General features: G+C 46.9%; 1 protein-coding gene across 2 annotated transcripts in view; it reads right to left on the bottom strand.

Annotated features, from left to right (window-relative positions):
* MLLT3 (MLLT3 super elongation complex subunit) overlaps positions 1–14,751 on the bottom strand; it is a 604,203-nt gene that overhangs the window by 248,659 nt on the left and 340,793 nt on the right. For both annotated transcript variants that reach the window (XM_033919532.1, XM_033919525.1), the window contains exon 4: positions 3,623–3,766. In XM_033919532.1, coding sequence (XP_033775423.1) covers positions 3,623–3,766 — 144 coding nt within the window. The remainder of the gene's footprint in view (positions 1–3,622; positions 3,767–14,751) is intronic.

The following is a 14,751-nucleotide window of genomic DNA, read 5'->3' as shown; positions in this document are numbered from 1 at the left end:
AGTCACTTAACCCGCCATTGCCCCAGGTACCACAGTTAGATTGTGAAAATACTCGTACTAGATAGGGAAAATACTTAAAGTACCTGATTACTATTCAATGTATTGTAAACTGCATTGGGTGAATCTCTTCAAGAAAAAAGGCAGTTAATAAAGCCCAAATAAATAAATATATACTATTCCTCCAGCCTATTTTCACTAGCCCATTGCAGGACCAATACACATATAAGGGGTGAGGGCCTACTCTGGAAAGCCTACAATCTAGTCAACAAACAAAAGAAAGACAAATGTAAGGGTTCAGGAAATGCATGTATTGTGGTTAGAATCAAGTGGATTTATGTAAAGGTATTTAACCGTACATCAGGCATCATATTGAGGCAACAAATTGTTTATTTTTATGTGATCTCGAGTAATATTTATTTATTTTTTGTCTCACAACTGAGCCACAAATATTAGGGCATATATTTTGTATTGTGGCATTATTTTTTAAACACTGTAGAACAGAGATGGCTTTTTAAAATCTGCTTCTGAAGGAGCTGTAGCTCTAAAGAGAGCAAACTTTGAAATGAAATGCTCGAAAGTGTTGTGCCCTAAAGGTAAAATCACACCTGTATCATGTCAAAGGCTCTGTGAGCAGCAGCTGTTCCTGGGCTACAGAATAAGTGGTGAGAGAGTGCAGGGTCTCTCCTCTTTTTCTCTCAGCCCTAATCTTTTCCTCTTTCTCTCCCCTCCACACCCTTCCTTCTCTTATACTGGCAGCTCTCCTTAGTTAAGTGTAATTCTTAGACTGAAAAATCTTTATTGGCATGAGAATTTGTACTTGTATTGGCAGTGTCATGTATAAAGGCAGCAATAATCTGGCCACAGTCCTTCAAATCCTGTGGGCAGTAATGTAAGTAATTTTGATAGCTCTGCTCTTATGATTTCCTAATAAAATATTAGCAAATAATATATAGGCAAAAATCATGTGATGTGGAGTAGAGAATGACACAAGGACAAATTTTTCCCCATCCCCGCGAGTTTTGTTGCTATCCCTGTCCCTGCCCCATTCCTGTAAGCTCTGCCTTGACCGCACAAGTCTCAAACACTTAGGATTTTTAAGTGTTTGAGGCTTGTGCAGATGAGGACACAGCTTGCAGGAATGGGGCAGGGACAGGAAAAGAGCTCTATTGGACGGGAAAAATTTGTCCCCGTGTCATTCTCTAATGTGGAGAAAAAGTCTAGTGCAAGACTTTTCAACCCAATCCTTGGGATAACCCTAGCCAGTCAGGGTTTCAGGATGGCCACAATGAATTTTGCATGTGCTTTTTCCACTCTACATAAATCTGTTTTGTCCATATTCTTTGTGGGTATTCTGAAATGCCGACGGGCTAGTTATTTCCTGAGGACGGGCTGAGAACCCCTGGTTTAGTGGTTAGAGCAGCAGCTGTACCTGAGACAATGGAGGGGTTAAGACAGGTGTTCAACCCAGTATTTAGGATTCATCAAACCAATCAGGTTTCAATGAGGATATCCTGAAAACCATGACTTCCTGGGTGCGTCGGAAGGACTGGATTAACCCCTGGGTTAAGAAACTTGCTTAAAATGAAAGGTCACTTTGGTCAGCCACAAAACTTAGAGACTTGAAGAAAGCACAGATGTTTTATTCAGCATATGCAGACTTCTGAGCCCTAAGCTGGCAGCTTCAGAAGTTCCAAAACCAGGAGATTACAGTGATATTTATACATTTTTCTGGCTATACAACTGAATGCTAGAAAAAAAACTTCTCATGTGTTACTTTTCTTAACAATCATTGGACCTAAGCAGGTCACTAGCAGGTCATTTATCTAAGCCCTGCAGTCTTTTTGTTACATGTCCAGGAGGGCGGAATACAATACTGTGTATGCTGAGATAACCATAAGAAGCTAAAACGCCCAAGCCTTTAATGAGATACGCAGGGAAGGGTAGGGCAGAGAGGAGGAGAGGCATTGGTGCCCCCTGCGAAAATGGCATCTGGGGCAGTCTGCCCCCCCTTACTAAGCCACTATATCCTAATAAAAAAAGATTAATTTTCCATATCATAGAAACATAGAAAGAAAGATGACGGCAGAAAAGGGCTATAGCCCATCAAGTCTGCCCACCCTACTGACCCTTCCTCTTAAGTCTATACCTAGTGACCGATGTTTCTGTTCGACCCTCATAGGGATCCCACATAGGTATCCCCATTTATTCTTAAAGTCCAGCACGCTGCTGGCCTCGATCACCTGCGCTGGAAGCCTATTCCAACGGTCAACCACCCTTTCTGGGATTCTAAAGGTGTAACACTGCATTCCAATGGTTTACACAGAGTTATTAGCTGATTTTAAAATAATGCATGGATTACATTGGTCTGGAGATTAAATTAATCCCCTTGAAGCAAGTGGTAGTGCACAAAAGCCATTTCTGTATAAAGCCCATTCAGTATCCTTTGCAATATGAAGCCGTACTAGCAGGATAATGGACTGATAGCCACATCCCTGTCAAGAAATAATTACAGTACTTTGTATATTTATAAACAGTCTCAGATCTCAATCCAGGACATGCAGTCCCCTGAGGGGGTGCCATTTCAAAAACCTGGGAACAGTTTTGGGACACACTTATTCCAGCAGCATGTACTATAGTCATATTTTAAACCTTTAGTGAGGTTCTGTTTAAAATTCATTTGCAGTCCACCAAGAATGTGGGGAGAGTTGGAAAAGGGATCAAGGTGAAAAAATGAATTTAAATTTCAGAGCGTAATATTTTGCAACATCAGATTTTTCTATTCATTACTTCAGCTGATAAGAATATAATGTATATGGTATTATTATTCTGTTTTATTAATTGCGCTTTGAATAAAGAAAAAATATTTGAACATAAATGGTCTCAGTCGAGGACTGAATTCTCTTTCCCACCTTTAGAGGAGCAAGAATAGAGCTGCTGTTGAGTTCTTAGATGGAGTCATCTCATGTACAGATTCTTTATTTTTGGCACAGTAGTGACTCATTTGCAAGTGCTCAAGGGGTACATCTGTTTGAGATCCCTTGTTATCTCTGTGCTTTTAATCTATACAGACAAGGTGGTCTCATCTCTCTTCACATCTCATCCACAAAAACAAGAGTCTATGGAAAGCACAGCAGACATGATCTTTCTCCTGAGTTGAGGCACTTCAAATGAGAAAGGAAAACACCCCTTTCTTTTCATCCTGGCTTTACAACCTCACAGGAAATAGTAAATGTTTATCTGTGCTAACTGATCTCTCTCCACAAAGCAAAGTGCAGTAGGATCTCAGAGACACTCATGCACTTCTCTTTTCCATGCATAAAAGCTGAAGTTACTAAGTGCCTTTTGAGAAATACGTTTTAACTGCTTTGACCTTAAAAACAGCACAAGATCCTAAAGACAGGTAATGCATTTTGAGATTAGCCTTTTTGGGGCAGGGGAGAAAAGGGGAGTGCTTGTTTGCTCATCTGTTCCCTCCCAAACAATGGCTACTTAGCTTATCACTCAAGCATTCTATCACATTTTGCACTAAAATGTTTTATGATGTCCCCCTCAGCCAAAATGAATCAGGAACAATCATTAACTTCTTAAGTGTGACGGCTTTTGACAAGGGAGTGGGACTCACCCCTCCAGCCTTTACCAGCTTTCTTCGGAACTCTTCTGTGGGATTGTTGAAGGTGAGCTTCTCACAGCGGAGATGGTTTACAGGTGGGTGGCCCTCAAGGTGCAGGAACAAATCATAGTCAAAACGGACTTTCTTAGGTTCTTCCTGGGGAAATAAAAGAGCAGATGTACAAAACTCTATATAGGTGACAGCTTTGACATTAGATAATTAATCAAAAGGTTTGAGAAGAAGTATTTTTAAAAAATGCAAGGCATTTAATAATCAACATATCCATCAACCAAAAAATAAATACACAAGTTATTTGTTATTATAAAAAGTCTGAGATAATCTAACTTATATTAAAAATCAATCAGGGTCCAAAAAATTTAAAACATAAGAAAAATAACACATTTTCTTTTTCCTTTATTTTATATCAGGATACAGGATATGAGGGCTTCAAATATTGTCTTCATATATTACACTTTGTCCAGCTATGGCATGACAAAGATTTATGGAGAGGCTATGCATCTATTCTGTGGGACACTTGCTCAAACTGCTTGTGATATTACATCATCTACAATGCAAACATATCCAGGAGCCAATATTTAGAATATTTTGAGGGGATATATATCCCTCTCTCTCGGTGTCAGGTCAAAAGCGCGCCGGGACAAAGGTGCGCCCAGACAATTGAGCGCAGCGTGCGCCGCTCTAAATTACTGTTTTTAGCGCTTCGACGGGGGGGAATGGGGGGGAACCCCCCCCCCCCACTTTACTTAATACACATCACGCCGCGTTGTGGGGGCGTTATGGGGGGTGTGGGGGATTGTAACCCCCCACATTTTACTGAAAACTTCACTTTTTCGCTGCTTTTAGGGAAAAAGTTCAGTTTACAGTAAAATGTGGAGGGTTACAACCCCCCAAACCCCCCATAACGCCGGCGCGATGTCTATTAAGTAAACTGGGGGGTTCCCCAACAAAACCCCCTGTCGGAGCCCCTAAAAACTGTAATTTAGAGCGGCGTGGCGGCGCGCGCTGCGCTCAATTGTCGGCGCGTGCTTTTGTCTTTCGCGCCGTTGTCTATGAACCCTCTCTCTCTCTCTCTGGGTGGTATAGAACATGTAAAGATGGGTCAATTTTTTATTCTTTCCAAATGTACAAAGACTAAAGGACACTCAATGAAATTACATAGAAATACTTTTAAAACAAAAAGGAGGAAACATTTTTTTCACTCAAATAATTTTTAAGTACTGGACCTTGTTACCAGAGGATGTGGTAACAGTGGTTAGCATATCTGGGTTAAAAAACAGATTTGGATAGGTTTGGACAAGTCTGCTACTGACATAGTCCTGGAGGAAGCCGCTGCTTTGTCCTGGGATCAGTAGCATGGAATGTTGCTACTATCTGGGTTTTTGTCAAGTACTTGTGACATGCATTGGCCACTGTTGGAAGCAGGATACTGGGCTAGATGGCCCCCACTGGTCTGACCCAGTATGGCTGTTATGCACCTGCTCACATGATTCTTTTTGGAACCTAGGCAATTTACATCTTTTTTTGGCTAGTAGGGGATCTCCAATGCTCCTGCATTGAGGATAGGGGAATCTGAAAGTACTCTGTGTCCTCATATCTGGACCATTACATACCCTCCCCCCACCTTTATGAAGTCATGCTAGTGTTTTTTATCACCAACCTTGACAGTAAAAGTTACATTGGAGCTATTATTGCCAGTCAGCAATAAAAAGCGTTAATGCGGTTTCATAAAAAGGGGGATTAGTTAATTAATATTTTTCCTTTATTCTCCTCTATGTTATTAGAAATGGAACTCCAAATTGTAGTGGACTTGAACTGAATAATTTCTGGTTATTTTCATTGCTTAGATTAGAAGGTGTGCTGAAAAGTTCTCAGCCCAACTAACTTTCTAAAATCTGAGCGTTATTTTGCCACTGTAGCTGAAAAGAGTGCTACCGTATTTTCACGCAAATAACGCGCACCAGTATAAAACGCACACACGGGTATAGCGCGCAGAAATCACGATGATATGTACAAAAACTTTGGTATACCGCGCTCACGGGTATACCGCGCATGCTGCCCGACGCTCCTTTCGCCCGCCCTGACTTTCCGTGCGCTGTCCCGACTCTCCGTTCACCCCCCCTGACTTCCGTGCACTGTCCCCCTTGAAGGTCTGTCCCCATCCTGAAAGCCTGATGCCCCCCCCCGACGTCCGATACATCCCTCCCCCCGAAGGACCGCCGACTCCCCAACAATATCGGGCCAGGAGGGAGCCCAAATCCTCCTGGCCACGGCGACCCCCTAACCCCACCCCGCACTACATTACGGGCAGGAGGGATCCCAGGCCCTCCTGCCCTCGACGCAACCCCCCCTCCCCCCAACGACCGCCCCCCCAGCCGACCCGCGACCCCCCCTGGCGACCCCCCCACCCCCCTTCCCCGTACCTTTGGTAGTTGGGCCAGAAGGGAGCCAAACCCTCCTGGCCACGGCGACCCCCTAACCCCACCCCGCACTACATTACGGGCAGGAGGGATCCCAGGCCCTCCTGCCCTCGACGCAAACCCCCCTCCCCCCAACGACCGCCCCCCCCAAGAACCTCCGACCGCCCCCCCAGCCGACCCGCGACCCCCCTGGCGACCCCCACGACCCCCCCACCCCCCTTCCCCGTACCTTTGGTAGTTGGCCGGACAGACGGGAGCCAAACCCGCCTGTCCGGCAGGCAGCCAACGAAGGAATGAGGCCGGATTGGCCCATCCATCCTAAAGCTCCGCCTACTGGTGGGGCCTAAGGCGCGTGGGCCAATCAGAATAGGCCCTGGAGCCTTAGGTCCCACCTGGGGGCGCGGCCTGAGGCACATGGGCCCAACCCGACCATGTGCCTCAGGCCGCGCCCCCAGCTGGGACCTAAGGCTCCAGGGCCTATTCTGATTGGCCCACGCGCCTTAGGCCCCACCAGTAGGCGGAGCTTTAGGATGGATGGGCCAATCCGGCCTCATTCCTTCGTTGGCTGCCTGCCGGACAGGCGGGTTTGGCTCCCGTCTGTCCGGCCAACTACCAAAGGTACGGGGAAGGGGGGGGGGGGGGCCGTGGGGGTCGCCAGGGGGATCGCGGGTCGGCTAGGGGGCGGTCGGAGGTTCTTGGGGGGGGGCGGTCGTTGGGGGGGAGGGGGGTTTGCGTCGAGGGCAGGAGGGCCTGGGATCCCTCCTGCCCGTAATGTAGTGCGGGGTGGGGTTAGGGGGTCGCCGTGGCCAGGAGGGTTTGGGCTCCCTTCTGGCCCGATATTGTCGGGAAGTCGGCGGTCCTGCCGGGGGGGGGGGGATGTATCGGACGTCGGGGAGTCGACCGGGCAAGAGGGCTTGGGCTCCCTCTTGCTCCGATCGTGGATGCGGGTGCGGGTGGGAGCGCGTGCGAGCGGTCGTTCGGGGTGGGGGTGCGAGCGGTCCTGCTGGGGGGGTGAATCGGGCGTCGGGCGGGGTGGGAACTATGTTTTAAAACTTTTGTATACCGCGCTCACGCATATAACGCGCGAGGGGTATGCGCGGTAGGTAAAAACGCGTATAACGCGCGCGTTATATGCGTGAAAATACGGTACTTTATTTTGCAAAGTGCCAATTTGCATAACGCTATGTTTTGAGTTTGTTTCAGATCATTGATTGAACCATGTAAACGAAAGGGTGGAATTTTCAAGTGTGGAACTCCAAGCCGTCATAAAGTTCCTATTCCTGCAGAAGAAAATTTCAAAGGAAAATCATGAATGTATGATCCAAACATCGAGTGAAAAATTCCCATCATACTCCACAGGGATAAAGTGGTGTGCAAGCTTTCAGTGTGGCGATTTCAAGACCAAAGTTGCAACAAGGTCTGGGAGGCCTCAAATGGCACCTACTCCTGAAATTGTTGGCCATGTCCATGACTTGATTTGGGCAGATCAGTGAATATGAGCTAAAACAATTGCCGAAACACTACAAATATCCAGGGAACATGTTGGGTGTATACCGTATTTTCACGTAGATAACGCGCACCCGTGTAAAACACGCACGTGGGTATAGCACGCGAAAAACACAAATTTATGTACAGAAATTTTTATATACCGCGCACACCCGTATACCGCGCATGCTGCCCGACTCTCCTTTCGCCCGCCCCGACTCTCCTCTGGCCACCCCGACTCTCATTTCGCCCGCCCCAACTCTCCTCTCCCCCTTGAAGTCCTGTCCCCACCCTGAAAGCCTGATGCCCCCCCCGACGTCCGATTCACCCCCCCCCTGCAGGACCGCTCGCACCCCCACCCCGAAAGACCGCTCACACGCACCCGCACCCCCACCCCGAAGGACCGCTCGCACGCACTCCCAACCGCATCCGCACCCCCACCCTGAAGGACCGCTCGCACCCCCACAGCCTCCCGACCCCCCCCATCATGTAGAAGCTCCTACCGATGTCCTGCTGCTTCCTCTTGGCGGTCCCGACTCCCCGACACAATCGGGAGCTCAAGCCCTCTTGCCCCAGCCAACCGCGGCACCCCCGACACGATCGGGGCAAGAGGGAGCTCAAGCCCTCTTGCCCCAGCCAACCGCGGCACCCCCGACACGATCGGGGCAAGAGGGAGCTCAAGCCCTCTTGCCCCAGCCAACCGCGGCACCTCCGACACGATCGGGGCAAAAGGGAGCCCAAGCCCTCTTGCCCCGCCGACTCCCCTACTCCCCAACAATATCGGGCCAGGAGGGAGTCCAAGTTCTCCTGGCCCTGGCGACCCCCCCCCCCCCCCGCTAGTTCGGGCCAGGAGGGAGCCCAAACCCTCCTGGCCACGGCGACCCCCTACCCCCACCCCGCACTACATTACGGGCAGGAGGGATCCCAGGCCCTCCTGCCCTCGACGCAAACCCCCCTTCCCCCCAACGACCGCCCCCCCCCAAGAACCTCCGACTGTCCCCCCAGCCGACCCGCGACCCCCCTGGCCGACCCCCACGACACCCCCACCCCCCTTCCCTGTACCTTTGTGTAGTTGGCCGGACAGAGGGGAGCCAAACCCGCCTGTCCGGCAGGCAGCCAACAACGGAATGAGGCCGGATTGGCCCATCCGTCCCAAAGCTCCGCCTACTGGTGGGGCCTAAGGCGCCTGGGCCAATCAGAATAGGCCCGGGAGCCTTAGGTCCCTCCTGGGGCGGGGCCTTGGGCACATGGTCGGGTTGGGCCCATGTGCCTCAGGCCCCGCCCCCAGGTGGGACCTTAGGCTCCCGGGCCTATTCTGATTGGCCCAGGCGCCTTAGGCCCCACCAGTAGGCGGAGCTTTGGGACGGATGGGCCAATCCGGCCTCATTCCGTCGTTGGCTGCCTGCCGGACAGGCGAGTTTGACTCCCGTCTGTCCGGCCAACTACACAAAGGTACGGGGAAGGGGGGTGGGGGGGTCGTGGAGGTCGGCCAGGGTGGTCGCGGGTCGGCTGGGGGGGTGGTCGGAGGTTCTTGGGGGGGGCGGTCGTTGGGGGGAGGGGGGTTTACGTCGAGGGCAGGAAGGCCTGGGATCCCTCCTGCCCTTAATGTAGTGCGGGGTGGGGGTAGGGGGTCGCCGTGGCCAGGAGGGTTTGGGCTCCCTCCTGGCCTGAACAACTAGGGGGGGGTCACCAGGGCCAGGAGGACTTGGGCTCCCTCCTGGCTGATATTGTCGGGGAGTTGGTGAGTCGGCGGGGCAAGAGGGCTTGGGCTCCCTTTTGCCACGATCGTGTCGGGGAGTCGGGGGGGCAAGAGGGCTTGAGCTCCCTCTTGCCCTGATCGTGTCGGGGGTGCCGCGGTTGGCTGGGGCAAAAGGGCTTGAGCTCCCTCTTGCCCCAATCGTGTCGGGTGTCGGGACCGCCAAGAGGAAGCAGCAGGACACTGGTAGGAGCGTCTACATGATGGGGGGGTTGGGAGGCTGTGGGGGTGCGAGTGGTCCTTCAGGGTGGGGGTGCGGGTGCGGGTGGGAGTGCGTGCGAGCGGTCCTTCGGGGTGGGGGTGCGGGTGCGTGCGAGCGGTCCTTCGGGGTGGGGTGAATCGGACGTCGGGGGGAACTATGTAAAAAAAGTTTTGTACAAGGCGCTCACGCGTATAACGTGCAAGGGTATGCGCGGTACGTAAAAACCACGTATAACGCACGCGTTATATGCGAGAAAATACGGTAATCCACGAGCAGCTGGGTATGCAGAAGCTGTCAGCCAAGTGGATGCCCAAATGTTTGAATGCTGATGAGAAACATTGAGTGGACACTTCCAAGTTGATTTGCAGCATTTTCAGTGAAATGATGCCAACATTTTGGAACTAGTTACTGTTGATGAAACATAGTTATACAGCACTCAGGTTCTCCGAGGCCAAAGGAAATTCAAGATCCAAAAGTCCACAGGAAAAGTCATGGCTACAATGTTTTGTGACCAGGAAGGTGTTGTAATGACTATCTTCCAAGGGGCCAAACATTTAATGCAGAATGCTGCTGTAACTTTCTGTGCCAATTAAAGGAGGCACTGCGGAAAGGAGACAATGCACCTGTTCACAAAGCTGTAAAAACGATGGATGTTTTTATTTATTTATTATTTAGCTATTTATTCAATTTTCTATACCGTTCTCCCAAGGGAGCTCAGAACGGTTTACATGCATTTATTCAAGTACTCAAGCAGTTGGGGTTTCACTGCATAGACCATCCCTTCTACTCACAAGATCTTGCTCCATCTGACTATTTTATAATAATAATACTAAACTTTATTTTTGTATACCACCGTACCTTGAGTTCTAGGTGGTTTATATCAAGAAAAACTGGACAATCAGCGACTCATATAAATGCACCACATATACATATCATAAATACAATATTAAAACAATTAAGATATAAATTAATCAAACAGATAGGTTTTCAATGCTCCACCAAGCATTCATTTTACTAGCCTGGAATGCTAAAGTTTGATCAAAAACTCTTTTGTAACGACAAGCTTTAGGTGATGGAAATGCAAACCAGTAAGATTTGCATGTATTCACTTTTGTTCTATGAAATTCAAAATGAGAAACACGATAAGCTGGAGCTAAACCGAATAGTACTTTAAAGCAGATACAGTCAAATTTAAATAAAACTCTTGCATCAAACAGCAACCAGTCAAGCTGTCTCTAATAAGAGCTAACATGGTCATATTTTTTCAGACCGAAGATCAAACGAACCGTTGAGTTTTGCATTATTCTTAATCTGTTAAGAATTTTTTTATGAGATCCCAAATAAATTATATTACAATAATCTAGGACAGACAGGACTGAAGACTGAACCAATAGCCTAAAAGACGCTAGATTGAAATATTTCTTAATCGTGCGCAGTTTCCAAAGGACGGAAAAACATTTCTTTATCATTAGATCCATCTGATCGTCTAAGGTAAAATGATAATCTAACACAACACCTGATATTTTTATAGTATTAGATATCGGGAAATTATGTCCATTAAGTTGAAATACATTTTCATTGATATTATAATTTGGACAGGCTAAAAAGAATTTCATTTTTTCGGGGTTAAATTTAAGTTTAAAGTTAATAGTCCATGTCTCTATTTTGCCAGAATTACTGAAATCTGATGTTTTATATCTGCCGTAAATGACATCATTGGGATAAGTATAGCAATATTGTTGGCATAGAGGTAAAATTTACTTTCAGATTTTGTAATAAATTACCCAACGCAACTAGGTAAATGTTAAACAAGGTTGGTGATAATGGAGAACCTTGTGAGATCCCACAAGGATTACTCCAAGAAAAATAATATTTACCAGCACTATATACTTGGTAAGATTTATTTTTTTTAGAAAACCCTGAAAAAGTGTTAAAGGGTGACAATTTTCAAGTGATTTGCAGCAGAGAAGCAATATTTCAGTGACCAGACAGAGTAATTTTTGGAAAGGTACAGAAACTTCAGACATGATGTGCAACTTAGGGGTCAATATATGGAATAACTTTTAAGTTTTATGGCTCTTTGTCATTCTCTTCTTGGTTGGGCTGAGAACTTTTCCGCACCCCTTGGTATTAATACTTTGTCATGCTAGTATTCTACAAAGGAAAGTGGGCTTTACTTGTTGTTATTTCATAATACATGATTATTTGAATAGTTTCATAGTAATGATACTTCTATGTATTATTGAGTAGGGAGGGAGGGGAGGGGAGGTTATTCTATTCAATAAGAATAATTTATATATTAGATTTCTTACATAATATTTAAAATATTACAGAATATTAACTTGTCATGAAATGTTATACTTAATGCATATATGAGAGTTAATCAAGTGTGTATCTTTAAGTTCATATGAGTTTAACTGCTACACTTGTTGTAACATGCAAAAATGAATAAAGAATTAAAAAAGAAAAGGAACTGGAAACCTAGTGGAGGTGCCCAGTTCTAGAATTGCCCCCCTTTGTTCTCAGGGTGTCAGCATGGAAAGTTTAGGTATTCCTGCAATTGGCAATTTCAAGCCACGCATATGGATATAAAATACACCCTATATGTCTTCTATTACAGCACCGAGGATGAGTCTTTCAGGAGTTGCCAGATTAAACATAAACAATGACTTCTTTGTTTGAAAGAATGCTGCTGAACTCTGTATCACAAGAGGATTCTTTCAAGGGGATTCTACTGAGAACATTATCTATTTGAATAAATGTCCTTAACACTCCAAAGATGGCCTCTTAGAGCCCATTACAATTACTAATGTGGTTCAGGCAGTGAACAAGAGACAAGCTTCAGCTTAGAGAGTGATTTTATTTAAAGATTTTGCTTGAAGGCCTCAGTATTAAAACAGCAGTAAACTCTTATGCTACTGGGCAAACAAGTCATTAACTAAACTCATTTTTGTATCTGGGAATGAATACCAGAGGCTTTTCTACCTCCTAACCCAAAAGAGAATATCCCAGAAAAAGAAAAGTCACCAAGCACTTTTGGGACATCTGCACCCTTAAATTGGTGTAACATCCTTGTGATCACTGGCTACTAGTGCTGCCCAATTCAGGGAAAGATTTTTCAATTTCATTCTCCTGCCCAATCAGGCTTTTTTTTCAAACGTCCTGGTGGGTTCATTTTGTAGCCTTTCCACCCCACCCGCCCTCCTTTTCCCTCTCCAACCATACACAGACACTGTGGTGTACACAAAATATACATAAAAGTATTTTTCTTTCTCTGTTAGGTCCTAGCTCACGCTCACTAACACCAGCTCTGGCAGGATACACATTTCAAATCTGACATATTGTAATCACAAAATAAAAAATAAAATTATTTTTTTCTACCTTCCATTGCCATATCCAACATTTGTTTCTTTTCCACTGTCTACCATCTCTCTCTCTCACTCTCCCTGCCTTGTGCCCTGGGTCAAACTTTCTATTCCCCTCCATGCAGCATCTCTCTCTTCCTTCCCTCCATTATCATGTGCAACATTTCTTTCTCTTTCCCCATGCACCATCTCTCCCTGCCATCCACCCTATGCACAACATTTCTCCCTCTGTTCTCCATGCATGTCTCCCTCCCCTCCTCTATATGCAGGATTTCCCCCCTCACACCTTTCTACCTCTTCTCTCCATTCCTCTCCTCCTCCACCCTCAACAATTCTTCCTCTTCCCTCTCCCCCTGCCCCTCCCCCCCACCATGTGCAAAATCTTTCCTCCCCTCCCATTCCCCTGAGCAGCAGATTTCCTCCTCTCCCATCCATTCTCCTGTGTAGCAACTTTTCATTTATTTATTTAATTTCTACACCATTCTCCCAGGGGAGCTCAGAACGGTTTACATGAATTTATTCAGGTACTGAAGCATTTTTCCCCGTCTGTCCCAGTGAGTTCACAATCTATCTAAGGTACCTGGGGCATTGGGGGGATTAAGTGACTTACCCAGGGTTACAAGAAGCAGTGTGGGTTTGAACCCATAACCCCAGGGTGCTAAGGCTGTAGCTTTAACCACTGCGCCACACACTCTCCCCTCCCTCCCATCCCCTGTATAGTAGTTTCCATTCCTCCCTCCCTCCCATCCCCCTGTACAGCAGCACCCCACTAACTCTCCCACCGTGAGACCTGACATACCTCCGAGGTCTACTAAAGCAGCAGCAGCAGCAGTGGACGGTCAGCAGTAGCATCACTCTGAACTGACTACTTGCAGCCTGCCCCACTAGAGCTTCCCCTCTGCCCTGTCATCAGTGACGTGGAAGAGCGAAGGCCCCGGCGGGGCAGGCCACAGAGCAGCCCATTCAGAGAGATGCTGCTGCTGACCATCCACCGCCATGGCTGCTTTAGGAGGCCTCAGAAGTATGTCAGGTCTCACTGGGGGGGGAGGGGAGAATATTGATCGCTGAATCGGTGAGTCCAATCTTCTCAGCCAATGAATCGATTTGAATCAATTCACCGAAGTGAATGGGTGAATCGATTTGAATAGGCAAATCAAGCAGAATTATTGGCTACCTTGCCCAATAAGCCTTCTGTTTTAGACCTATCTTCTCTGGCACCAGCCTTTTCACATAACTGACTGGGCTGACTGCTGGAAAATTAAGATAGAACAGTCCCAGGTTGCATTAGCCAACACAATTTCTTTTTCTGACTCAGATGAAGAAATATAAGAAAGAGAAAGGCCTTCCTACTTACTTCTGATTCTCTAGTAATATTTTAAAAGAGAAAGAATATGGTTTTGACCATCTAACCCCTCCCCCTCCCCCTTTTTCTACTTTCCCAGCTTTTTGTGCCTTCAGATCTGCTGGCTTCTGCTACTGCTTTTCTGCAATGCCTGACTCACAGCACTCAGCTACCAAACTACCAAAAAGCAGAAACAAACATCATAGTTGACACCCTTCATTTGGCTTGTCTACTATTACTACTACTATTTATAATTTCTATAGCGATAAAAGGCATACACAGTGCTGTACATTTGATATGTAATAGACGGTCCCTGCTATGAAGAGCTTACAAACTAATTTGGAAAGACAGAATATATAGGGGTTGGGGAGTTGCTTGCAGAGAGAATGATAGGCTGGACACAGGTAATCTGGGTAAACTCCATATCCGCAGGAGGGGACAGAACTATATTGTATATGGTCTCAGAACAGAACTGCTATGTGTGTGGCTATAGACAGCAGTTATCCAAAGTTTAAGATGGAGAAAGGGAAAGATATTTGGCCCAGAAAGTTAT

This window comes from Geotrypetes seraphini, chromosome 1 (genome assembly GCF_902459505.1).
Source record: "Geotrypetes seraphini chromosome 1, aGeoSer1.1, whole genome shotgun sequence".
Lineage (NCBI taxonomy): Eukaryota > Metazoa > Chordata > Amphibia > Gymnophiona > Dermophiidae > Geotrypetes > Geotrypetes seraphini.
The sequence above is the reverse complement of the archived record's forward strand: the minus strand, read 5'-3'. Positions and strand labels throughout refer to the sequence as shown.